Genomic DNA, 26554 nt, shown 5'->3' with positions numbered 1-26554 from the left:
ACGCTTGTTTGAGATCCAACCTTCTCACCCTCTAATTGAATATGGAACTCAACCATGTTATGGTCACTCATTCCAAGGGGATCCTTTACTAGGACATTTTTAATTAATCCTGTCTCATTACACAGGACCAAATCTAAGGTTGCTTGCCCCCTGGTCGGTTCAGTTACATACTGCTCAAGAAACCCATCCCTAATACACTCAATGAACTCTTCCTCAAGGCTGCTCTGCCCAATTTGATTTGTCCAGTTAATATGATAATTAAAATCCCCCATAATTATAGCTGTTCCCTTATTACAAGCCTCAACTATTTCCTGATTAATACTCCGTCCAACAGAGTTGCAACTGTTCGGAGGCCTATAGACTACACCCACTAGTGTTTTTTTCCCCTTATTATTCCTTACCTCCACCCAAACTGTTTCACTATCCTGCTCCTTTGACCCAATATCATTTCTCTGTATTATAGTGATTCCTTCCTTTATTAACATAGCCACCCCACCTCCTCTCCCTTCCTGCCTGTCCTTCCTGATTGTTAAATAACCTGGTATGTTTAATTCCCAGTCATGGTCACCCTGCAGCCATGTTTCTGTAATGGCCACAAGATCATACCCATATGTCATTATTTGTGCCGTTAACTCATTCATTTTGTTACGAATGCTACGTGCATTCAGATAAAGAACTTTCAAATATGTTTTGTAACACTTAGTTCCTGTTTTTTCCCTTTTTAGTACTTTACTTTTTACTCCATACCTTCTGTCCCTTCCTGACACATTCTGTTTTTTAATTCCCCCACTGCTACCTAAGTCTATGACCTTCTCTGTTGTCATTTCTATTATTTGCTCTCTAGAAACCTCCCCCCCACTAATTAGTTTAAAGCCCTCTCTACAGCCCTAGTTATATGATTCGCCAGGACTCTAGTCCCAGCACTGGTCAAGTAGAGTCCGTCCCAACAGAACAGCTCCCACCTGTCCCAGTACTGGTGCCAGTGTCCCAAGAAGCAAAACCCATTTCTCCCACACCAGTCTTTGAGCCACGCATTTAACTCTTTAATTTTATTTATCCTAGCCAAATTCGCTCGTGGCTCAGGTAATAACCCAGAGATTATTACCCTTGAGGTTCTGTTTTTTAATTTGACCCCTAGCTGCTCATACTCCTTTAACAGAACCATCTTCCTTGTCCTATCTACGTCGTTTGTACCAACATGGACCACGACAACTGGATCCTCCCCCTCCCACTGCAAGTTTCTTTCCAGCCCAGAAGAGATGTCCTTAACCCTGGCACCAGGCAGGCAACACAGCCTTCGGGACTCCCGCTCTTGACTGCAGAGAACCCTATCTATCCCCCTAATGATACTATCCCCTACCACTACAACATTTCTTTTTACTCCCTCCACTTGAATGGCCCCCTGTACCACGGTGCTGTGGCCAGGTTGCTCATCCTCCCTGCAGTCCCCGCTCCCGCCCTCACAGGGAGTAAGAACCTCGATCCTGCTGGACAAGAACAAGGGCTGCGTCTCCTTCAACACTACATCCTGGATCCCTGTACCTTCCTCACTCGTAGTCACACCGTCCTGTCCCTGACCACGGACTACATCTGCAGTAATTAACTTCATAGGTGTGACCATCTCCTGAAACATAGAGTCCAGGAACTTCTCCCCCTCCCTGATGTGTCGCAGTGTCCGAAGCTCGGTCTCAAGCTCCATAACATGGAACTTGAGTTCCTCTAGCAGCAAACACTTGTCGCAGATGTAATCTCCACTCAGCAGCTCAGCTGCAGCACAACCTGCTCTACAGAGAGCAAGGTCTGCAATGAAGTTGTGAGGGTGCCAGTCAGTTCCTTCTGTAACCTCTAGATGGCACCTTCACTTGTTTGTTTTCCTTTGTTAATTGTTTCTAGCCCTTTGTTAATTGTTCCTAGCCTCCTGTGTTAATTCTTAACGGCCTGTTAGCTGTTCATGGGTTTCACCTGGTTTTCTTGGTATATAAGTTCTGTGGTTGCTTTCCTCTGTGCTCAGTCCTAACCGGGGAACCGGGGACCCGGGGACTAGCCTTTGCTCTGTGGCTGCTGGCTTTGACTAGCTGGCTGCCATGGTTCTCGAGCTCTGTATTTAAGATGTATGTAAGTCTGTGTTCTTGTTGTTCTTAGTCTTGATAAGGTGCTGGGCTGGACAAGCGTGTTGCCATGTTGGCGCTTGTCTTGAGCTTTGTATTGATAAGCCTTTACCCCTGTGGTAGCCCCTTGTGATAGCTTGTCTCGAGTCTCGTCTCGGCAAGCTGGTTGCGCTTGTGGTAAGCTTATCCCAGCTCAGTATGGACAAGTAGGTTGCCTCATGGAAGCTGTCCTGAGTTCCTATCTTGACTAGCCGTTTGGTAGCTTGTCTTAAGTTCTTATGTTTGTTGCTGTGTTCCTTGTGTGAATCTAGTTAGGTGTGAATCTAGTAAAGTTCAAACAAAATACTGTATATTTGCCTCTCGCCTCATTTCTGCACTTGGGTCCAGAACCTACATTACCCGGAGAGCACGGCCCCATGTCTACACGGCCCCGTGGCTCCCCAACCCCGTCACACTCTATCTGGCATTTGGCTGTCACTCACTGTGTGTACTGTTTTCCGAAAACAGTCCTGCAAACTTTAGCAAAGTGGTTCCGTTTACCACATTTAGCACATTGCCTTCCTTTGGCAGGGCATTGCTCCTTTTCTCCAGGCATTTTGTTTCCACAATATCCACAGTTTTTGAAGCGTTTTATGTCTGTGTCGGCCATTTTTAGAACTCTTTCTGTTCTTTCTGTTTTGAAACACGCTCTCTGGGCGGTGTTCTTTGGTGTGTGTCTATTAACTGCGTGCACTGTCTGTTCACGCGAACTGCTCGTGGCGCCAGTTATGGTTTTCAACTGTGCTTGGGCTATCTCGTGCAATCTAGCTATGTCTATAGCTTTGTCCAGCGTTAGCCCGGACCCAACATTCAAAAGTTTCTCACTTTAGCTGAATGTATTCCAAACATGATGCGGTCTCTGACCATCTCATCTTTATCGGCATATTCACAGTCTTTTGCCAGCAGTTTTAACTCAGTCACGAACTGTTCAAACGACTCACTAGCTCCTTGTACTTTCTCCTGAAACTTGTACCTAGCGAATATCGTATTTGTCTTGGTCATCACATATGATTCAAAACGGTCAAAATAACTTTTCAGTGCCTTTGCTTCATCCGTGGTGAGAGACCATGTGTTAAAAATGTCTCTCCCTTTTTCTCCAATCCACAGGAGTAGGTAGCTGCATCTTTCTTCCTCCCCTTTGCTTTTCAGCGGATCCGAGAATATCAACTCCATGTGTTGCTTGAACTTGCACCACTCTCTATGTAAGTTCAAAGATCCCCAATTCATTCGAGGTAAGGGAGCTCCAACGATGTCCATTTCAAATCCCTGTTCTGACACCATGTCTTGTTTTGCACACTTTGTACAAAAATAATAAATTGCAGGACAACGGAGTATTACAGTTTAAACTCTTTTATGAAGCATTAGGTCTGTGATCTCAATCATACAGCACAGTGGGGACAAGATGGAGTTAGGACCCCTTACAGATGCCTGCAGGCCAATGACAACTCAGCATGTGATCACATGTGAATATAATAGGTATTCCTTACAGATGCCTGCGGGCCAATGATAATTCAATATGCAAATGTTACAGTATGGCCCAGTCCTGTTCCTATTTCTTATGTTCTTATGAGAGAGCGAGACCACACGGGAACAGGGGAGCGAGAGAGCGACTGTGAGACCGGGACCATTTAGGAAATACTCTGATGTATCTTTCTTAGGTCCAAAGTGGATGACCTCACACTTGAGTATTGTGTGCAGTTTTGGTCGCCTTATCTGAGGAAGGATGTTCTTGCCATGGAGGGAGTGCAGCGAAGATTCACCAGACTGATACCTGGGATGGCAGGAATGACGTATGAGGAGAGATTGGGTCGATTGGGCTTGTACTCGCTGGAGTTTAGAAGAATGAGAGGGGATCTCATTGAAACTTATAAAATTATAACAGAACTAGACAGACTAGATGCAGGAAGGATGTTCCCGATGGCGGGGGAGTCCAGAACCAGGGGTCACAGTCTAAGGATAAGGGGTAGGCCATTTAGGACAGAAATTAGGAGGAATTTCTTCACCCAGAGAGTGGTGAACCTGTGGAATTCTCTACCACAGAAGGCAGTGGAGGCCAATACATTAAATATATTCAAGAAGGAGTTAGATATATTTCTTAAGGCTAAAGGAATCAAGGGATATGGGGAGAAGGCAGGGCCAGGGTACTGAATTTGGATGATCAGCCATGATCTCATTGAATGGTGGAGCAGGCTCGAGGGGCCGAATGGCCTACTCCTGCTCCTATCTTCTATGTTTCTATATTTCCCTACATTGAGCTCCATCTGCCACAGTTTTGCCCACTCACTCAGTCTGTCTCTGTCCCTTTGTAACTTCCTGCTGCCATCCACACAACTTACTGTGCCTCCTAACTTATTGTCATCTGCAAACTTAGATACACAACCCTCTATTCCTTTATCCAAGTCATTAATAAATATGGTGAAGTGTTGAGGCCCCAGAACAGATCCCTGGGGAACACCACTTGTCACATCCGCCAATCAGAGTACGTGCCCTCCATCCCCACTCTCTGTCTCCTGTCTCCCAACCAATCTCCAACCCAAGTCAAAAGACTGTCTCCAATTCTGTGCGCTCTCAATTTGACCAATAATCTCTTATGTGGAACCTTAGCAAATGTCTTCCGGGAGTCCATATAGACACCATCCATAAACACTCCTTTATCTACCTTATCGGTGATCTCCTCAAAATATTCAACTAGAGTGGTCAGACATGACATACCTTTAACAAAGCCATGCTGGCTCTCTCCGATCAGCTCATATTTGTTCAAGTGCTCAGTCACTCTGTCCCTAATGACAGATTCTAGTAGCCTGCCCACAACTGACGCTAAACTGACAGGCCTGTAGTTACCTAGTTTCTCTCTCCCACCCTTCATAAATAATGGAGAGACATTAGCAAATTTCAAATCTAACGGCACAATACCCGAGCTTTGAAAGATGACTAACTCTTCTGCAATTTCCTCACTGACTTCTTTTAATACCCTTTGGTGGAAACCATCAGGTCCTGCAAATTTATCTATCCTAAGTCCCATTATTTTCTCCATTACCATTTTTTTTAAACTTATGATTAATCCAACAAGTTTCTCCCCTTGATTTATTTTGTTTCCCTTCTATCACTGCTATTTCATCCTCACCCTCTACTTTCAAACAGATACCAAATACTTGTTTAATAAATCTGCCGTTACCTTCTTGTCTATTACAGTATCACCTGCGTGTGTCTTTAATGGACACACATCTCCCTCAGCCACTCTCTTACTCTTATTCTATTTATAAACTTTTACTAGTAGCCTTTATATTATTTGCAAGTTTTCTTTCGTATTCCGTTTTGCAGTTCTGTGGTAAACCACGTTCACTATCGTATCACTGTTAGTAGTTAGCACTGTTCACCACTGTTCGTTATAACTGTATCACTGACCACTATTGTATCACGGTACGAGGTCGCCTCTTGCCACACTGCTATACCTGGGATGACCACTGCCGACTCCGCCTTGGCTCCACCCACCAGGCCAGGTATAAAGGTGAGCGACTGGCTGGTATTCCTCCTGCTTGGATCGGATCACCCACGAGAGTGGGCTCTGTTATTTAGTCAATAAAAACCTTTAGTCACCTTCGTAACTCTTCGCCTTTTATTGGAGGAATTGATAGGTATATCAATTTTATTGACTAAATTTAATGATGTCCGACAACGAGTCACAACCGGTGGAGGAGCCACCAGCGCAGCTCCCAGGAGCACAGCCACACCAGCCAGCTTGGCTGCGAGCCCTCAGACCGCCGTACCTGGACCTGAACCCACGAGCAGCAAACTCAGCCGCAGACTTTAAACACTGGCTGGTCTGCTTCGAATCATACCTGAGAGAATCCAGCGTCCCTCAGGCATCCAAACTAAGTGTCCTGCAGGCACAACTGAGCCCGAGAGTATACACTCTCATCGAGGACATGACTACCTACGAGACCGCCATCAACCTGCTGAAACAGAAGTACCGGACCCCGGTAAACTACATGTACGCTAGGCACCTCCTAAGATCACGGCCGCAACAGCCAGGAGAATCAGTAGCCGAATTCTCACAGGCGCTATATGCACTCGCCAGGAACTGTGACTTTAAATCAGTGTCGGCAGCCGAAAATACTGAAGATAATATCCGCGACGCATTCCTGAAAGGCCTACGGTCCGAGTACTCACGGCAAAGACTGCTGGAAGCTAAAGACCTCAGCATGGAAAAAGCTGAAGCCCTCGCTATCTCCCTGGAAGTGGCCCACCAAGATCAGGAAGCATTCACCAGGTACTGCTCGCGACCCTGGGACTCGGGCCCGACCCCTACCACAGCACCCTTCCCAGCGCCGCCCCCGGGACCTACCTCTGCGTCGGCGTCCCGGACCCGACCGGCCCCGCCACCCCCGGCACCGGCCCCGACATCGGGCATCCGCGATCGGGCCGCCGGCTGTTTTTTTTGTGGCCAGGAGAAGCACCCGAGGTCGCGCTGCCCAGCCAAGAACTCCATATGCAAAACCTGCCTGAAGAAAGGCCACTTCTCCAAGGCCTGCAGGAGCGGATCCTCAGAGGCCAGCAGTGCCGCATGCGAACTATGGGGGCGGCCATCTTCGTTTAGGGCAACTGAGGCCAGCATCCCCACACATGAGTCATGGGGGCGGCCATCTTTGTTTAGGGCAACTGAGGCCAGCATCCCCACACATGAGTCATGGGGGCGGCCATCTTTGATTAAGGCAACCGACCCCAATAGTGCCTCATGTGAGCTACGGGGGCAGCCATCTTCTCCGTCATTTTGCCCTACCTCGTGGGAGACGCCATTTTACTCACCACGCCCGACCGCCTCGCCCGCAGATGACAACGACTCGCTCAGCTACACACTAGCTTCCGTCACCCTGGACCAAGCCTGCCCGCACCATCTGTCCAAGTCAATGATGGACATCAAAGTGAACGGCCACGCCACGACCTGCCTGTTCGACAGCGGAAGCACGGAGAGCTTCATCCACCCAGACACGGTGAGCCACTACTCCCTCTCTGTCCTACCAACGCGCAGCCGAATCTCGATGGCATCGAGGTCCCACGCCACGGACATCAGCGGCTACTGTGTCGTGACCCTGTCGGTTAAGGGCACGGAGTATAAAAACTTTAAACTCCTCGTCCTCCCCCATCTCTGCGCTGCCGTCCTACTAGGGCTGGACTTCCAATCCCACCTCCAAAGCGTAACCCTAGCATACGGTGGACCCCTCCCCCCACTCACAGTCAACAACCAGCAAACGTTAAACCGCCCACCGCGTAACACCTGCAGCCTCTCCACCCTCAAGGTCCCGCCACCCTCTCTGTTTGCTAACCTTACCCCTGACTGCAAACCCGTCGCTACCAAGAGCAGGCGGTATAGCGCCGGGGACAGAGCCTTCATTAGCTCTGAGGTGCGGCGCCTCCTGAAAGAGGGCATTATCGAGGGGAGCAGCAGCCCCTGGCGTGCCCAGGTCGTAGTCGTAAAGACCGGCGATAAAAACCGCCTGGTCATCGACTACAGCCAGACCATAAACAGATATACCCAGCTGGACGCATACCCCCTCCCCCGCATATCTGACATGGTCAATCAGATTGCACAGTATAAAGTATTCTCGACCATCGACCTGAAGTCGGCCTACCACCAACTCCCTATCCACCCTGAGGACCGCCAGTATACCGCCTTCGAGGCGAATGGGCGCCTATACCACTTCCTTAGGGTCCCCTTCGGTGTCACTAATGGGGTCTCGGTCTTCCAAAGGGAGATGGACCAGATGGTTGACCAGAACGAACTGCAGGCTACATTCCCCTACCTAGATAACGTCACTATCTGCGGCCGCGACCGGCAGGAACATGACGCGAATCTGGAGAAATTCCTCCGTACGGCCCAACGGCTGAACCTCACCTACAATAAGGAGAAATGCGTGTTTAACACCACGCGCCTTGCCATCCTCGGCTGCGTAGTGGAGAACGGAATCATCGGCCCCGACCCAGAAAGAATGCGCCCCCTCATGGAGCTACCCCTCCCCCACTGCCCTAAAGCACTTAGGAGAACCCTGGGGCTTTTCGCCTACTATGCCCAATGGGTACCCAATTACGCGGACAAAGCCAGACCCCTCCTGAAAGCCACTTCCTTCCCCCTCACGGAGGAGGCGTGCGCGGCCTTCTCCCTCATTAAGGGAGACATAGCCAAGGCCACGATGCACGCAGTGGACGAGTCCATCCCCTTCCAGGTGGAGAGCGACGCATCCGACTTCGCCTTAGCCGCCACCCTAAACCAGGAGGGGAGGCCAGTGGCCTTCTTCTCAAGGACCCTACAGGGCCCCGAGATCCGACATTCGTCGGTCGAGAAAGAGGCCCAGGCGATCGTGGAGGCAGTACGGCGCTGGAGGCACTACCTGGCAGGCAAACGATTTACCCTCCTCACCGACCAGCGTTCGGTGGCTTTCATGTTTAATAACAAGCTGAAGGGCAAAATCAAGAATGACAAGATTTTGAGATGGAGAATCGAGCTCTCCACCTACGATTATGAGATCTTGTACCGGCCAGGCAAGCTGAACGAATCCCCTGATGCCCTTTCGCGAATGACATGCGCCAGCGCGCATATCGATAGGCTTCAGACCCTCCACGACCAGCTCTGCCACCCCGGAGTCACCAGACTCTACCATTTCATTAAGGCCCGCAACCTGACCTACTCCATCGAGGAGGTCAGGACCATGACCAGGAACTGCCAGACCTGTGCGGAGTGCAAACCGCACTTCTATAGGCCGGACCGAGCAAGCCTGATCAAGGCCACCCGCCCCTTCGAGCGCCTGAGCATCGACTTTAAGGGGCCCCTCCCGTCCTCTGACCGTAATGTGTACTTCCTCAACATCGTTGATGAGTACTCCCGTTTCCCCTTTGCCTTCCCCTGCCCCGACATGACCAGTAGCACGGTCATTAAGTGCCTGAATGCCCTCTTCGCCTTGTTCGGGTTCCCGAACTATATACACAGCGACCGGGGCTCCTCCTTCATGAGCGAGGAACTCCGGCAATTCCTCCTAGAGAGAGGTATTGCAGCAAGCAGGACCACCAGCTACAACCCCAGAGGTAACGGTCAGGTGGAAAGAGAGAACGCGACGGTATGGAAGGCCGTCCTCTTAGCCTTAAAGTCTAAGGGCCTCCCAACCTCCCGCTGGCAAGAAGTCCTCCCGACAGCGCTGCACTCCATCCGGTCATTACTTTGCACGGCCACTAACACCACCCCCCATGAACGAATGTTCGTTTTCCCCAGGAAGTCGACTACGGGAACCACTCTACCAACCTGGCTGACCGCCCCGGGGCCGGTCTGGCTGCGGAAACACGTGAGGGCCCATAAAACGGACCCCCTGGTCGAGAGGGTGAACCTCCTGCACGCCAACCCCCAGTACGCCTACGTGGCGTACCCAGACGGGCGGGAGGACACTGTCTCCCTACGAGACCTCGCACCCTCAGCCGATCCGGAAACACCGCCACCACCCCCCCCAACCCCAGCCCAGGTAGACGGCATGCCGGAACCCCACGAGCCCTCGCCGACCACGCAAACACCAGCATCAACACCGGATAAGGCACCAGCACCGGATAAGGCAACACCACCGCTGCGGCGATCGGAGAGGCTTACGAAGCCTCCGGACAGACTGACCTACCAGAATTGGTAGTACACTTCACCCCGCCGGACTTAATTCTAAACAAGGGGTGAATGTGGTAAACCACATTCACTATCGTATCACTGTTAGTAGTTAGCACTGTTCACCACTGTTCGTTATAACTGTATCACTGACCACTATTGTATCACGGTACGAGGTCGCCTCTTGCCACACTGCTATACCTGGGATGACCACTGCCGACTCCGCCTTGGCTCCACCCACCAGGCCAGGTATAAAGGTGAGCGACTGGCTGGTATTCCTCCTGCTTGGATCGGATCACCCACGAGAGTGGGCTCTGTTATTTAGTCAATAAAAACCTTTAGTCACCTTCGTAACTCTTCGCCTCTTATTGGAGGAATTGATAGGTATATCAAGTTCTTAATATTTTCTTTGTGTCCCTTTGCTTGTTGTCCAAATTTCTCCCAGTCCTCTTGATTACCACTGTACTTGGTATTTGTGTAAACCACTTCCTTTAGTTCTATACTACGTCTTACCTCATGTGTTGGCCATGGTTGTTGCACAGTACAAGTGGAACTTCTGCTCTTTAGGGCTATGTATTGGTCTTGTATTGTACTTCTTCTTCTTATCGTGTCCACGGACAGTCAATACATAGCCCAGCCAGAACTGGACACATTTTTGCGCCTTGTTGTTGAATTCGGCAAGATCTGCAACAGTGCAGGGTTCCTCTAACGATGGACATTGCAGGAGATGTTGCATAGTCTGTGCCTCAGTTCCACATTCACAATTTGTCGAGCTGGTTGAATATCCCCATTTGCTTAGTGACACCTTTGAGCAACCTACACCAGTCCGAAGTCTGTTAAGGCACTTCCAGGTTGCCCAGTTGCAATTAGCTCCTGGGGGAAGGCTTTCATCAAGTAAAATTTCCATCGCTGGGGGTTGTTCAAGACTGGCGAGCCGGTCTTTCCACAAGGCGATGCGGGCTTCAGATGAGGTTGATTGTAATGGAACAACACTGTTCATGAAGCTCTTTCTTGACTTTAGGCGGCTGGGTGTAGGTGTATGACAATGCAGAGGGTGCCTCTCATCTGATGTTTGACGGAGTCGTTCTTTCTTGTTGGCTACCGTTCTTCTTATATCAGGGGGAGCGATACCCGCCAGGATATATAGGCTGTTGGTGTTTGTTGGTTTTAAGCAACCTGTGATAAATCGGCAGCTTGCATTCAGAACGGCATCCATCTTCTTGGCATGAGTAGACCTTTCCCATGCAGGGCAGGCGTATTCGGCAGTGGAATAGCAAAGAGCAAGTGCACTGGTTCGCAATGTTTTCAGGCTTGTTCCCCATCTTGTGTTAGTGAGCTTATTCAGGATGTTGTTTCGTACGCTCACTTTTGCCTTTGTCTTCTCGATGTGGTTCTTGAAGGTGAGGCATCGGTCAAGGGTGACTCCTAAGTAGATAGGGTGCTCGCAATGCGTCAGTGTTGCTCCACACCAGGTTACTTTCAGCTGCCGTTTGGCTTCACGGTTTCTGAGGCGGAATGCACAAACTTGCGTCATTGATGGGTTTGCGCAAAGGTGGTTTTCTTCATAGTAGGATTTTAGTCCCTCCAAGGCCTCAGAAAGCATTCTCTCCACGGTGTTAAAATCAGTGCTTTGGGCAGTGACACATAAGTCATCAGCATATATAAAACGGCGTGTAACACCGTCTATAGGTTGGTCATTCGTGTAGATGTTGTACAGCAGCGGTGCAAGCACGCTTCCCTGAGGAAGACCATTCTTCTGAATACGCCACCTGCTGCGCTTCCCACCTAGTTCAACATAGAACCGGCGATTCTGAAGCATGCTTTCTAACAGCTCTGTTAAGTGAATCTCTTTTGTCATCTCTAGAATCTTGCAGAGGAGACGTCTGTGGTTCACTATCGTATGCTGCTGACAGGTCTACAAAAACAGCACCTGTTACCATCCCTTGCTCAAAACCATCTTCGATGTGTTGTGTGAGGTTGAGCAGTTGGCTTGTTGTTGATTTGCTGGGGCGGAAACCTGCTTGCTCTGGAATGATCTTCTCATCTACAGTTGGTGCTATCCTATTGAGTATCAGGCGTTCAAACAGCTTATAGGTGTGGCAAAGCAGTGAAATTGGCCCAAAACTCTTAGGATCTGAGGGATCTTTTCCAGGCTTTAATAGTGCTATTACGTGTGCCTTCTGCCAGATATTAGGTAGCTTGTGTGTTGCCAGACAGTGGTTGAACAATTGTAGGAGCCATTTCTTTGCTTTCTGTCCAAAATGCTTTATCTGCTCCGTTGCTATGTTGTCAAGACCAATTGCTTTCCCGTGTTTTAGACTAGATATACCAGTTTCTAGCTCTTCCATGGTGAATGGTCTAGTGAAGCCAGGATCATCTTCCTATCTAGTTGTGCTCTTGGTTGTTTCTTGTTGATTTTTCCATTTAGGAGCAACTGGTGTGCAAATACTGCTTTGAATACCTGCCACTGTTTCTCTGTAGGTTTCCCTGTTAACAGCTCAGCCCAGTTTAACGTGTTTGGTTACGTCTCAGTGTTCCCTCTAAGCTGCACGTGTGCGTGGCAGTGCAGTAATCTGCAAGGTCTCTTCTTCTTCTTAGGCAGTCCCTCGGAACCGAGGATGACTTGCTTCCACATTAAAAATGAGTTCTCGGGTGACTGATGAGTCCAATGCGGGACCTACAGTCTCTGTCACAGGTGGGGCAGACGGTGGTTGAAGGGGCGGGTGGGTGGGGTGCTTGGGTTGACATGCGCTCCTTGCGCTGCCTGCGCTTGGCTTCCGCTTGCTCCCAGCGAAGAGACTCGAGGTGTTCGGCGCCTTCCCGGATGCTTCTCCTCCACTTTGTGCGGTCTTGGGCCAGGGATTTCCAGGTGTCGGTGGGGATGTTACACTTTTTCAAGGAGGCTTTGAGGGTGTCCTTGAAGCGTTTCCTCTGCCCACCAAGGGCTCTCTTGCCATGTCGGAGCTCCGAGTAGAGCGCTTGTTTTGGGAGTCTCGTATCCGGCATGCGGACAATGTGACCCATCCATCGGAGCTGATTGAGCGTAGTCAGAGCTTCGATGCTGGGGATGTTGGCCTGAGCAAGAACACGGACGTTGGTGCGCCTAGCCTGCCAATGGATTTGCAGGATCTTGCGGAGGCAGCGCTGGTGGTACCTCTCCAGTGCTTTGAGGTACCGCGTGAGTCACTCACAAGCTTTTCCATTTGAAATACCGAAATTTAAAGGGACTGCGCATTGAAATAAATAGGCCGCACACAACAAAGACAGTTTAGAGGAAACACTGGTCTCATTCCTTACTTAAGTTCCAAACCTTGCTTTGTGTGTGATCTTTCTTCTTCTCGAAGTTAATGTCAAACGCTTATCATGCTCTGGTCACTGTTTGCTAGCTGCTCCCTCCCTGTCAGATTATTAATTAATTCAGGCTTGTTACTCATCACCAGATCCAGTATGTCCCTGTTCCCTTGTCAGTTCTAAAACATATTGGCCTAGAAATTCAGTATAGCCACGTTTGGGGCGCTACAGCCGGGCGGCCGCTAAAGTTTGCGCCCGGCGCAACTTCGCGCCACCTTCGCCAATATTCAGTGGCATCGCCCCAAGAGGTTGCTGCTGCGCTAAAACAGGCGATGCACGACTATCATTAGGCGCTAAGCCGGCGGCCCGGGTCGATACCCCCGAGGGCGGGCGCAGCGCAGGTGCGGCGAGTTGCTGATTGACGGCAGACACTCTGGCGCCGGTGAGCTCTTAAAGGGGGAGGGTGGATTTGTTTGCCTGCCACGCCCTGCACACTGCAGCCCTGAAGCAAGGCCTGACCACTGCTGCTTGATCTGTACAACGCCCAGGACTATGGAGAAGGCCAACGTTTGCACCCATTGCAGCCCCCATTATATGTTTCCAATCAATGCTATGGCTCTGAAGTTAAAGACAAGTGCAAAGCTGTGGCCTGAAGCCACAAGTACCTGTGCGAGTGTTGAGCCAAACCAGAAAGCTCTCTACCTTTGTCTCTCTGCAAAGATCCGTCTCTCACAAAGAAGGAGTTTTGCAAAATGGCTGCCATTTCTACTGCAGAAGGAGTGCCCTTTAATTTGCGCCCCCCTCGCCCCGCAGCGACTGGGAACCGTTCCCCTCTACCAGTCGCTAGGGGCGCCAGGCGCACAATAGGCCGGCGCCACTGAATTTCTGGTTTGGGGCGCACAAAGGGCGTTGCACGATGAAATGACGTCAGGATCTGCACGCGCAGCTGAGCGCGCGCAAAGGCTTTGCGCCGCCGCTAAATCTTTACTGAAGTTGGGGAGAAGCGCAGATCACGCTGCGCCCGGCCGCTAGCCGCCTAGCGCCCCACATCTCCTCCTCCTAAGGCGCTAGCGGCTGGCGCAAACAACTGAATTTCTAGGCCATTGTTTCAGAAAACTGTCCTGGATAGGATACACTCTAGAAATTCACTGCCTTTACCACTTGAGCTATTCTGCACCTCCCAGTCTCGGTGAAAATTAAATTCCCCATCATAACCACACTGCTTTTGCTACAAGCTTCTCCGATCTCTGTATTTATGCATCCCGCTACTGCTAACAGGAGGTCTGCAGAACACTCTCACCAGGAGCTTGCTTCCTTTGCTGTTTCTTAATTCTTCCCGGAGTTTTTCCATTGCCTGCTCACCCGTACAGATATCCTTTCTCTGCATTGCTTTAATTATGCCTTTCACCAACATTGCTACTCCTCCTTTCCCCAATTCCCTGTCCTTTTGAAAGACCTTACAGCCTGGAACATGCCGCTCCCATTCATGCCCAGCTTGTAGCTAGGTCACTGCAATGGCTACTGTGTTGTACCCTTTGTGCTAATCTCTGTTTGTAATTTGCTTGTTTTATTCCGTAGGCCACGTATATTTGTGTAGACTCCAATTTGGTTAACAGACTCCAAAAACAAAACTCCAAAACCCCTCATGATTTTGAACACCTCTATCAAATCTCCCCTTAACCTTAAGGTGAACAACCCCAGCTTCTCCAGACTGTCCATGTAACTGAAGTCCCTCATCCCTGGTACCATTCTGGTAAATCTCCTCTGCACCCTCTCTAAGGCCTTGACATCCTTCCTAAAGTGCGGTGCCCAGGATTGGGGCCTAACCAGTGAATTGTGAAGGTTTACCAGGTCAAATATCTTCGGCCGGGACTGGTTACCGATGTGCAGCAAGTCCTTGAACCCTTTGGTGATGACGAGCGCGATTCGCTCCCCCTTCCTCTCCAGCAGTGCGTTCGTGGCGACGGTGGTGCCCATCCGAATCCAGTCGATCCGGGAGGTGTCCATCGGCCGATCCCGAGGCACCGGAATGCCACCCTCCTGTCACAGACACACACAGAAAACAGAATCAGAGACAGGGAGCCCACTGTACACAAGCCGTGAAATAAACCCCACCAGGAACAGGCACCGTCTGAGCGCTGGACACTCACTGCTCCAGTGACTCCGTGCGAACAATGCCATTGGGCTCCTCCTCCCCCACCGTCCTCAGCGACTTACCTCCTGCAGGATCCTCCTGATGCCCTCCGTTGGGGCGTCTCGGTAATTGGTCGGGTCTTCAGATAGCAGCTTCATGACTCGGACCTTCCCCCCAGGACACCGGGCGAAGACGTCGGTAAATGTCCCGCCGCGATCGATAGCGAACTGAAACTTTCCTGGCTCCGCCATCGCTCGCACGCTGCCACCCCCCCGGGGCGACTGTCAGAGAACGGAGAGAGAGAGAGACAAGCACGTCAGAATAGAAACTGCCCGGATCTGTCCCCTTAAACCCACCTCCGACCCAGCAAACCCACATTGCTCTGTCTATGGCAACTATCAACTTAGGCTCAGAGGTCTGACTGGGCAGCAGTGAGCAATGATGGGTTTTTCCAGTTTACTGAAAACTCCTCAACTCTCTCAGTGTCGGCAAAGGCTCAGTGGAAGCACTCTCGCCTCGGAGTCAGAAGGTCGTGGGTTCAAGTCCCACTCCAGTGACTCGAGCACATAAACCAGGCCAACACTCCCAGTGCAGTACCGAGGGAGCGCCGCATTGTGGGAGGGGCAGTACTGAGGGAGCGCCGCACTGTCGGAGGGGCAGTACTGAGGGAGCGCTGCACTGTCGGAGGGTCAGTACTGAGGGAGCGCCGCACTGTCGGAGGGTCAGTACTGAGGGAGCGCTGCACTGTCGGAGGGTCAGTACTGAGGGAGCGCTGCACTGTCGGAGGGTCAGTACTGAGGGAGCGTTGCACTGTCGGAGGGGCAGTATTGAGGGAGCGCTGCACTGTCGGAGGGTCAGTACTGAGGGAGCACTGCACTGTCGGAAGGGCAGTACCGAGGGAGTGCTGCACTGTCGGAGGGGCAGTACTGAGGGAGCGCCGCACTGTCAGAGGGGCAGTACTGAGGGAATGCTGCACTGTCAGAGGGGCAGTACTGAGGGAGCGCTACACTGTCGGAGGGGCAGTACTGAGGGAGCGCCGCACTGTCAGAGGGGCAGTACTGAGGGAGCGCTGCACTGTCGGAGGGGCAGTACTGAGGGAGCGCTGCACTGTCAGAGGGGCAGTACTGAGGGAGCACTGCACTGTCGGAAGGGCAGTACTAAGAGAGTGCTACACTGTTTGTGGGCCATTATCACATTGCTGTTTGTGGGAACATGCTGTGCACAAATTAGCTGGCGCGTTTCCTGTATTACAACAGTGACTACACTTCAAAAGTACCTCACTGGCTGCGAAGCCTGAGGATGTGAAAGGCACTGTCGAAATGCAAATTCTTCCTTTTTGCTAAACTGTATATAAGAAATCTGCCGTAGAAATTCCACAGGTTTAAACGGGATCATTTTAAACTCCAGTCCAGAGAGCAAAGGGCAACATTCTAACCCTCTCTGCCGTCCAGTCTGTGTTAATGGGTAATAGATCAGTGTTACAGAGCGTGTCTGTGTGTATGGATCTCTGTTAATCTATGTACTTTCTTTCATAGCTCAATCCCAAAGGATGCAGGATTGCAGAGAGTTTACCAAACTTAGTTTACCCAGACTAAGAGAGACTCACCTGAGACACAGGCAGTACGAATGGAAAAATCAGCTGCAAACCTCCCAAAGATTCAGTGTTGCGAAGTAAATGCTGACAATTTTTATAAATTGCTTCCGAGTTTTGTTATCCTAAAAATAATCAGAGGAAAGCAACCACATTCAACATTTTAAACAGACGCATACAACCTCTGGCTGTTCACCCTCCCCCTCAGAATGTCCTGCAGCCACTCGCTGACATCCTTGACCCTGGCACCAGGGAGGCAACATACCGTCCTGGAATCACGTCTGCGGCAGCAGAAACGCCTGTCTGTTCCGCTAACTATCAAATCCCCATCACTATTGCTTTCCCTATCTTCCTCCTCCCGCCCGTACAGCTGAGCCACCCATGGTGCCGTGGACTTGGCACTGGCTGTACTCCCCAGAGGAACCATCGCCCTCACCAGTACCAATTAGAGAGCGAGGGGCACTCAGGGGACTCCTGCACTACCTGCCTGGTCCTCCTTGTCTGTCTGACGGTCACCCATTCCCTGTCTGCCTGCACACTCTTACGCTGCCGGGTGACCACCTCCTGAAACGTGCTGTCCACGTAGCTCTCCGCCTCACGGATGCACCGCAGTGACGCCAGCTGCTGCTCAAGCTCTGAAACCCGGAGCTCGAGCTCCTCCAGCTGAAGACACTACCTGCACATGTGGTTGTCCAGGAGACAGGAAGCGTCCTGAAGTTCCCACATGGCACAGGATCCCGTCAGTCTAACTCCCCGATCAATCCCGTCAGTTTAACTCCCCGATCAATCCCGTCAGTCAAACTCCCCTCCTGTCAGTCAAACTCCCCAATCCCGTCAGTCTAACTCCCCGATCCCGTCAGTCTAACTCCCCATCCCGTCAGTCTAACTCCCCGATCCTGTCAGTCTAACTCCCTGATCAATCCTGTCAGTCTAACTCCCCGATCCCGTCAGTCTAACTCCCCGATCCTGTCAGTCTAACTCCCTGATCAATCCTGTCAGTCTAACTCCCCGATCCCGTCAGTCTAACTCCCCGATCCCGTCAGTCTAACTCCCCGATCCCGTCAGTCTAACTCCCCGATCCTGTCAGTCTAACTCCCTGATCAATCCTGTCAGTCTAACTCCCCGATCCCGTCAGTCTAACTCCCCGATCCCGTCAGTCTAACTCCCCATCCCGTCAGTCAAACTCCCCTCCTGTCAGTCTAACTCCCCGATCAATCCTGTCAGTCTAACTCCCTGATCCCGTCAGTCAAACTCCCCGATCCCGTCAGTCTAACTCCCCGATCAATCCTGTCAGTCTAACTCCCCGATCCCGTCAGTCTAACTCCCCGATCCTGTCAGTCTAACTCCCCGATCCTGTCAGTCTAACTCCCCGATCAATCCTGTCAGTCTAACTCCCCGATCCTGTCAGTCTAACTCCCCATCCCCCCGTCAGTGTAACTCCCCGATCCTGTCAGTCTAACTCCCCGATCCTGTCAGTCTAACTCCCCGATCCTGTCAGTCTAACTCCCCGATCAATCCTGTCAGTCTAACTCCCCGATCCTGTCAGTCTAACTCCCCATCCCCCCGTCAGTGTAACTCCCCGATCCTGTCAGTCTAACTCCCCGATCCCGTCAGTCTAACTCCCCGATCCCGTCAGTCTAACTCCCCATCCTGTCAGTCTAACTCCCCGATCCCCCCGTCAGTCTAACTCCCCTCCTGTCAGTCTAACTCCCCGATCCTGTCAGTCTAACTCCCCGATCCCGTCAGTCTAACTCTGATCTGTTGACCCCTAACCTTGTGACCGCCAACGGACCCCACGACCCTCAATTCGCCTGTGACCCCAATCTGACCTGTGAGGGTGACCCCCAATCTGACCTGTGAGGGTGACCCCCAATCTGGCGGGTCAGGGTGACCCCCACCCCGAGTGAAATCTGACCTCCCCCTGAGCCCTGCAGTGAGCCCGAGCCCTGGACTCACTGCCTTGTCAGAGGTCTCAGCCCGGGGAGTGTGCAAGGTGCTGAACCCCGCTCACCGGCTCCGCTCCCTCCGGCAACCGGCGGCCGACACCGGCCCACATCACCCTCAGCCCCGGCCCGCCGGCAGGCCCCGCCCTTCCTCAGCCTCCTCCAATCACACACAGGGCCCTCCGCTCCCCCTCCAATGGCGTGCCGTCCGCGCCCCCACCGCTGGCCAATCACCGCCCAATGCCGACGCGCAGTCACGCTGGCCATCGCTCTGATTGGCGGACTGCGACGGCCAATGATCTCGTTCAGTGCCGCCCCCGCCCATCACTTCCCCTCGTTCTGATTGGCGGAGTGTCTCGACGAATGATATCGCTCAGTGCCGCCTCCGCCCATCAAATCCTCCTGGTCATTGGCGGTGCGCCTGACCAATGGGCTCACTCAATGTCCTATCTTTGTCCTGATTAGTCCGTGTCTCGAAAACCCGCGCAGCCCCCCTTTCATTATAATTAACCAACAACAACAACCTGCCTTTAACCAATGTCCCCTATTCTCAGTTGGACACTTTTTAGTAAATATTTCTTGTTTTACTTTATTGTCTGGTAAATTTCTTTGACAAAGCATTTGGTCCACGATCCTGCTATCTCCTTCTGTGGCTCTGTGTTCAAAATGTGAAGCGCCTTATGACGTTTGACTTGCACTAAACAAGTTGTATAAATAAAAAAAGAACTACAATTCCCAGAGCGCACCGGGATCACCCAACCGGCCGCGCCGCAACGCCTGCCGGGACTTGTAGACTGAGGCCGGACGGTGACGCAATTTCCGGCGGGCAGTGCGGGCCGCCGCGCGGGGTTGTGGGATTTGAAGTCCATTTCCGGCGGCGGGCACCCTGCGGCAGAAGATGGCGGGGTTGGAGCTGCTCTCCGACCAGGGCTACCGGCTGGACGGCAGGAAGCCCGGCGAGCTCAGGAAGATTCAGGCCCGCATGGGCGTGTTCGCTCAGGCCGACGGCTCGGCCTACATCGAGCAAGGCAACACCAAAGCGCTGGCGGTTGTTTACGGGCCGCACGAGGTGAGCGCGCAGGCGCAAAGCACGCTCCCTAACTCCTTCAGAGCGCATGGGCAGACCGGCTCCTCCAGCAGCAGCACAGAGAGGATTGGTACAGCATGGGTTAGATGCAGAGTAAAGCTCCCTCTACACTATCCCATCAAACACTCCCAGGGCAGGTACAGCACGGGTTAGATACAGAGTAAAGCTCCCTCTACACTATCCCATCAAACACTCCCAGGGCAGGTACAGCATAGGTTAGATACAGAGTAAAGCTCCCTCTACACTGTCCCATCAAACACACCCAGGGCAGGTACAGCACGGGTTAGATACAGAGTAAAGCTCCCTCTACACTGTCCCATCAAACACTCCCAGGGCAGGTACAGCACGGGTTAGATACAGAGTAAAGCTCCCTCTACACTGTCCCATCAAACACTCCCAGGGCAGGTACAGCACGGGTTAGATAGAGAGTAAAGCTCCCTCTACACTGTCCCATCAAACACTCCCAGGACAGGTACAGCACGGGTTAGATACAGAGTAAAGCTCCCTCTACACTGTCCCATCAAACACTCCCAGGACAGGTACAGCACGGGTTAGATACAGAGTAAGGCTCCCTCTACACTGTCCCATCAAACCCTCCCAGGGCAGGTACAGCACGGGTTAGATACAGAGTAAAGCTCCCTCTACACTATCCCATCAAACACTCCCAGGACAGGTACAGCACAGGTTAGATACAGAGTAAAGCTCCCTCTACACTATCCCATCAAACACTCCCAGGACAGGTGCAGCACAGGTTAGATACAGAGTAAAGCTTCATCTACACTATCCCATCAAACACTCCCAGGACAGGTACAGCACAGGTTAGATACAGAGTAAAGCTCCTTCTACACTGTCCCATCAAACACTCCCAGGGCAGGTACAGCACGGGTTAGATACAGAGTAAAGCTCCCTCTACACTGTCCCATCAAACACTCCCAGGGCAGGTACAGCATTGGTTAGATACAGAGTAAAGCTCCCTCTACACTGCCCCATCAAACACTCCCAGGGCAGGTACGGCATGGGTTAGATACAGAGTAAAGCTCCCACTACACTGTCCCATCAAACACTCCCAGGGCAGGTACAGCACGGGTTAGATACAGAGTAAAGCTCCCTCTACACTGTCCCATCAAACACTCCCAGGGCAGGTACGGCATGGGTTAGATACAGAGTAAAGCTCCCACTACACTGTCCCATCAAACACTCCCAGGGCAGGTACAGCACGGGTTAGATACAGAGTAAAGCTCACTCTACACCCCTTGTGACTGGCGGATGTGATGTCGGTGTAGTGAGTGACAGTTGTGATGTTCGGTTGTTTGTTTCAGATTCGTGGCGCTCGCAGTAAGGCCCTTCACGACAAGGCGATGGTGAACTGCCAGTACAGTATGGCGACATTCAGCACGGGCGAGCGTAAGAGGCGACCCCACGGCGACCGCAAGTCCACCGAGATGACCCTGCATCTGAAGCAGACGTTCGAGGCCGCTATTTTAACTCAGCTTTACCCGCGATCCCAAATTGACATCTACGTGCAGGTATTGGGGCCTGAGCCTGACCTCCGGCGTCGACCGTGACCTTTGACGCCGTCCATGACCTCTGGTGCCGACCCTGACCACGACCCCTGTTGCCAGACCGATCTCTGACCCCTGTCGCCAGCCCGACCTCTGACCCTTGTCGCTGGTCCTAGCCTTTGACGCTCCCGGTGACCCTGACCTTACCTTTTCCTCATAGCCGGACCCTGTCCTTCCCTCCGACCCTATCCCTTCTCAGCGGTCATTGACGGTGTGTTTGGGATCAGCCCGTAGATTTTTTTTGATAACTTTTTTTTTGTGCCGCTATTTGTTTAAAGGTTCCATGAACATCTGTGAGTCCTGCAGCCGATTGGCTGGGCTCGGGGCCTACTCCAGCCCTCTGCCAGTGAGCCAGGAGCTGGCTACTGCCTGGGTGTGACGCTCCGCAACAGGCGACTGGTCCATTTTTCTTTACAAACAAATTTTTTTTCAGCTATGTGGAGAGACTGTGAGATTGTTCTCCTTAGAGCAGAGAAGGTTAAGGGGAGATTTAATTAGAGGTGTTTGAAATCATGAAGGATTTTGATAGAATAAATAAGGAGAAACTGTTTCCAGTGGCAGGAGGGTCGGTAACCAGAGGACACAGATTGAAGGTAATTGGCCAAAGAACCAGAGGGGGAGAGGAGAAGAATTATTTTCATGCAGTGAGTTGTTGTGATCTGGAATGCGCTGCCTGCAAATGCATTGGAAGCAGATTCAGTAATAACTTTCAAAAGGGAACTGAATAAATACTTGAAGGAGAAACATTTGCAGGGCCCTGGGGAAAGAGCAGGGGGGAGTGGGACTAATTGGATCGCTCCGTCAAAGAGCCGGCACAGGCACGATGGGCCGAATGGCCGCCTTCTGTGCCGTATCATTCTATGAATTGTAGACGGAAACAAAAAGCAAAATGGAGTTTGATGAAGGGGACAGCGTTGGATCACAGAGTGTTCCTCATCCCAGCGGGATGTGGAGCCTTTTACGGAGCTGGTTCAATGTTGCTGCTGAGTGATGCACAAGAGCAAGCCGGGGGGACGGGGTAGTATTAGGTTGATACGCCTGCAGCAACCTGGGAGCTCACTGCGCTGAGAATCATTGGGTGCGCGGATTGGAGCGAGACGTGGGGGGAGGGGCAGCCGTACCCTCCGGTTCCCTAGTTATCAACATGTTTTTGTTGGGTAAGGGTATTAAGGGATCTGGAACAAAGGCGGGGTAATGGAGTTGAGGTGCAGTTCAGTCATGATCTAATTGAATGGTGGAGCAGGCTCGAGTGTCTGAATGGCCTTCTGTTCCTATGTAACAGACTTAAGGGGCTGAATGGCCTCCTGTTCCAATGTAACAGGCTTGAGGGGCTGAATGGCCTCCTGTTCCAATGTAACAGGCTTGAGGGGCTGAATGGCCGCCTGTTCCTACGTAACAGGCTCGAGGGGCTGAATGGTCTCCTGTTCCTATGTAACAGACTTGAGGGGCTGAATGGCCTCCTCCTGTTCCTATGTAACAGGCTCGAGGGGCTGAATGGCCTCCTACTGTTCCTATGCAACAGGCTCGAGGGGCTGAATGGCCTCCTGTTCCACTGTAACAAGCTCGAGGGGCTGAATGGTTTTATGAAAGGGAAATTGTGTTTGACAAATTTGCTAGAGTTCTTTGAGGATGTAACAAACAGGGTGGATAAAAGGGAACCAGTAGATGTGGTATATTTGGATTTCCAGAAGGCATTCGATAAGGTGCCACATAAAAGGTTACTGCACAAGATAAGAGCTCACGGGGTTAGGGGTAATATTTTGGCATGGACAGAGGATTGGCTAACTAACAGAAAACAGAGTCGGGATAAATGGGTCATTTTCCGGTTGGCAATCAGTAACTAGTGGGGTGCCACAGGGATCAGTGCTGGGGCCTCAACTATTTACAGTCTATATTAATGACTTGGATGAAGGGACCGAGTGTAATGTAGCCAAATTTGCTGATGATACAAAGATAGGTGGGTTAGCAAGTTGTGAGGAGGACACAAAGTCTGCAAAGGGATATAGACAGGCTAAGTGAGTGGGCAAAAATTTGGCAGATGGAGTATAATGTGGGAAAATGTGAGGTTATCCTCTTTGGAAGGAAGAATAAAAAAGCAAATGATTATTTAAATGGAGTGAGACTACAGAACGCTGCGGTACAGAGGGATCGGGGGGTCCTAGTACATGAAACACAAAACGTTAGCATGCAGGTACAGCAAGTAATTGGGAAGGCTAATGGAATGTTGGCCTTTATTGCAAGGGGGATGGAGTGTAAAAGTAGGGAAGTTTTGATGCAACTGTACAGGGCGCTGGTGAGACCGCACCTGGAGTACTGCGTACAGTTTTGGTCTCCATATTTAAGGAGGGATATACTTGCATTGGAGGCAGTTGAGAGAAGGTTCACGAGGTTGATTCTTGGGATGAAGGGGTTGACGTATGACGAAAGGTTGAGCAGGTTGGGTCTATACTCATTGGAGTTTAGAAGAATGAGAGGTGACCTTACTGAAACATACAAGATTCTGAGGGGGATTGACAGGGTGGATGCTGAGAGGATGTTTCCCCTCGTGGGGGTATCTAGAACTAGGGGGCATAGTTTCAGAATAAGAGGTCGCCCATTTAAGACGGAGATGAGGAGGAATTTCTTCTCTGAGGGTCGCGAATCTTTGGAATTCTCTACCCCGGAGAGCTGTGGAGGCGGAGTCAGTGAATATATTCAAGGCGGAGATTGACAGACATTTGAACTACGGGGGAGTCGAGGGGTCTGGGGAGAGAGAGCGGGAAAGTGGTGTGGAGGGCAAGATTGGATCAGCCATGATCTTATTGAATGGCGGAGCAGGCTCGAGGGGCCGATTGGCCTACTCCTGCTCCTGTTTCTTATGTTCTTATGAGGGACTGAATGGCCTCCTCCTGTTCCTATGTAACAGGTTCGAGGGGCTGAATGGCCTCCTGTTCCTATGTAACAGGTTCGAGGGGCTGAATGGCCTCCTGTTCCTATGTAACAGGTTCGAGGGGCTGAATGGCCTCCTGTTCCTATGTAACAGGTTCGAGGGGCTGAATGGCCTCCACCTGTTCCTATGGGTGAGTCGACCTTCACTCATGTGGCGATGCAGTTACCTCCCGAGCCACTTGGAGCTGTTGGTGTAGAGGTTTGCTAGTGGTCAGCCCAAGGTCAGGTTGGTGGGTCACTGCAGCACTGGACCATGGGACTAACCCAGGACGCTGGGGTCTACTGTGCCCGCTCCCCTCCTGGCAATCAATCGTCCCTTCACCTCCTGTCTTTTCTCCTCCCTCCTTCCCACAGATCCTCCAGGCAGACGGCGGGAACTACTGCGCCTGCGTCAACGCGGCCACGCTGGCGGTCATCGACGCGGGGATCCCCATGCGGGACTACGTGTGTGCCTGCTCCACGGGGTTCATCGAGGACAGCCCCCTGGCGGACCTCAGCTACATCGAGGAGTCGGCAGGGGGGCCCCAGGTGGCGCTGGCGCTGCTCCCCAAGTCCCAGCAGATCGCCCTGCTGGAGATGAACTCGCGGCTGCACGAGGACCACCTGGAGAAGGTGGTGGATGCGGCGGCCAAGGCCTGCGGGGACGTGTACGCTGTGCTGGATCGAGTGGTCAGGGAGCACGTGCAGGAAGTCACCACGCTGGTGGGGGAGTGAGCCTCCGGCAGAGAGAGAGAGACTGCTCGATATTTTCCTGCTGACGTGTGTGTGTGTCTGACCCAGATTTGTCTTTAATAAAAGTGATACCTTTTTTTATACCAAAAGGATTGCTACAAAACTTTGGATCTTTCTTACTCTGCATCATCTGTAAGACTCAATCTCTATTCCTTCAGCCAAGTCATAGTGAAACACTGAGGTCCTGATACAGATCCCTGGGTAAATCCACTAGTCACATCCTGTCAATCAGGGAACAGGCTGGAGAGTCTTGAACCAGGGGTCACAGTCTCAGGATAAGGAGTTGGCCATTTAGGACTGAGATGAGGAGAAATTTCTTCACTCAGAGGGTGGTGAATCTTTGGAATTCTCTACCCAGGGGGCTGTGGAGGCTCAGTCGTTGAGTATATTCGAGGCTGAGATACTGATGACAGTGCCTCCATTCACAAAAAGGAACAATTCACAATGCGAGCCGAATGTATTAACACTGCCGGATGTTTCTGAGCTGCCGGTCTCGCCGCTCCACCGACGGGACTCCCGTATGGTTCTCAGGCAGGTTACCTTCTCTCGCGCCACTGCTGGTGCCAGTTGCCAGGAGGAGGAAGCCAGTCCTGGCGTGAGGAAAAAGGAAAGGACGTGCATTTCATGACCTCGGGACGTCCCAAAACCCTTTAAGGCTCGTGATTCAAGGTTCAAGACTACACTGAGACACTCCACCGCCAAAAATCTATCTGTGAGCTTTGTTCAATAGATGTCGGCAGATCATACATAATCAGGGACAAAATTAACAGTCACTTTGACAAGTGTGGATTAATTAAGGAAAGCCAGCACGGATTTGTTAGAGGCAAATCATGTTTGATTAACTTGATCGAGTTTTTTGATAAGGTAACAGAAACGGTTGATGACAATGCAGTTGACGTGTATGGACTTCCAAAAGGCGTTTGATAAAGTGCCACATAATAGGCTTGCCAGCAAAGTTGAAGCCCATGGAATAAAAGGGACAGTGGTGGCATGGATACGAAATTGGCTAAGTGACAGGAAACAAGAGAGTAGTGGTGATCCGAAATAACAACAGAAAATGCTGGAAAAACTCAGCAGGTCAGGCAACATCCGTGGAAAGAAATTTGAGTTGACGTTTCGGGTCGGACCCTTCAAAACTGGAAAGAAAAGAAATCTATTTTCTTTCCAGTTTTGAAGAAGGGTTCGACCCGAAACGTCAACTCAAATTTCTCTCCACGGATGTTGCCTGACCTGCTGAGTTTTTCCAGCATTTTCTGTTGTTATTTCGGATTTCCAACATCTGCAGTATTTTGCTATCGCGTAGTGGTGATCGGTTGTTTATCGGACTGGAGGAAGGTATACAGTGGTGTTCCTCAGGGGTCGGTACTAGGACCATTGCTTTTCTTGATATATATTAATGACTTGGACTTGGGTGTACAGGGCATAATTTCAAAATTTGCAGACAACATAAAACTTGGAAGTATAGTGAACAGCGAGGAGGCAAGTGATAGACTTCAAGAGGACATA

General features: G+C 51.3%; 2 protein-coding genes across 7 annotated transcripts in view; one reads left to right on the top strand and one right to left on the bottom strand.

Annotated features, from left to right (window-relative positions):
* Positions 1 to 18914, bottom strand: part of oplah (5-oxoprolinase, ATP-hydrolysing) — a 119902-nt gene extending 100988 nt beyond the window's left edge. For 2 of the 6 annotated variants that reach the window (XM_085987282.1, XM_085987288.1), the window contains exons 1-4: positions 18808 to 18914; positions 16812 to 16921; positions 15289 to 15486; positions 14920 to 15111 (exon numbers count right to left, since the gene is read on the bottom strand). In XM_085987282.1, the coding sequence (XP_085843408.1) occupies positions 14920 to 15111; positions 15289 to 15456 (360 nt within the window). In that variant the 5' untranslated portion in view covers positions 15457 to 15486; positions 16812 to 16921; positions 18808 to 18914. Of the gene's footprint in view, positions 1 to 14919; positions 15112 to 15288; positions 15487 to 16811; positions 16922 to 18625 lie in introns of all 6 variants that reach the window. The other 4 variants (XM_085987287.1, XM_085987284.1, XM_085987285.1 and 1 more) reach the window with 4 other exon arrangements.
* A 653-nt stretch (positions 18915 to 19567) lies between these two features.
* exosc4 (exosome component 4) lies at positions 19568 to 25151 on the top strand. The gene is made up of 3 exons (XM_085987281.1): positions 19568 to 19808; positions 21146 to 21352; positions 24671 to 25151. Exons 1-3 carry the CDS (start codon positions 19638 to 19640, stop codon positions 25028 to 25030), a joined length of 738 nt encoding a protein of 245 aa, XP_085843407.1. The 5' UTR covers positions 19568 to 19637; the 3' UTR covers positions 25031 to 25151.
* Positions 25152 to 26554: the final 1403 nt, after the last annotated feature.

Source organism: Somniosus microcephalus, chromosome 5 (assembly GCF_052327205.1).
Source record: "Somniosus microcephalus isolate GS21.2 chromosome 5, FLI_Smic_1.0, whole genome shotgun sequence".
In the NCBI taxonomy this organism is placed as follows: Eukaryota; Metazoa; Chordata; class Chondrichthyes; order Squaliformes; family Somniosidae; genus Somniosus; species Somniosus microcephalus.
Note: the sequence above shows the minus strand (reverse complement) of the source record. Positions and strands in the feature narration are given on the sequence as shown.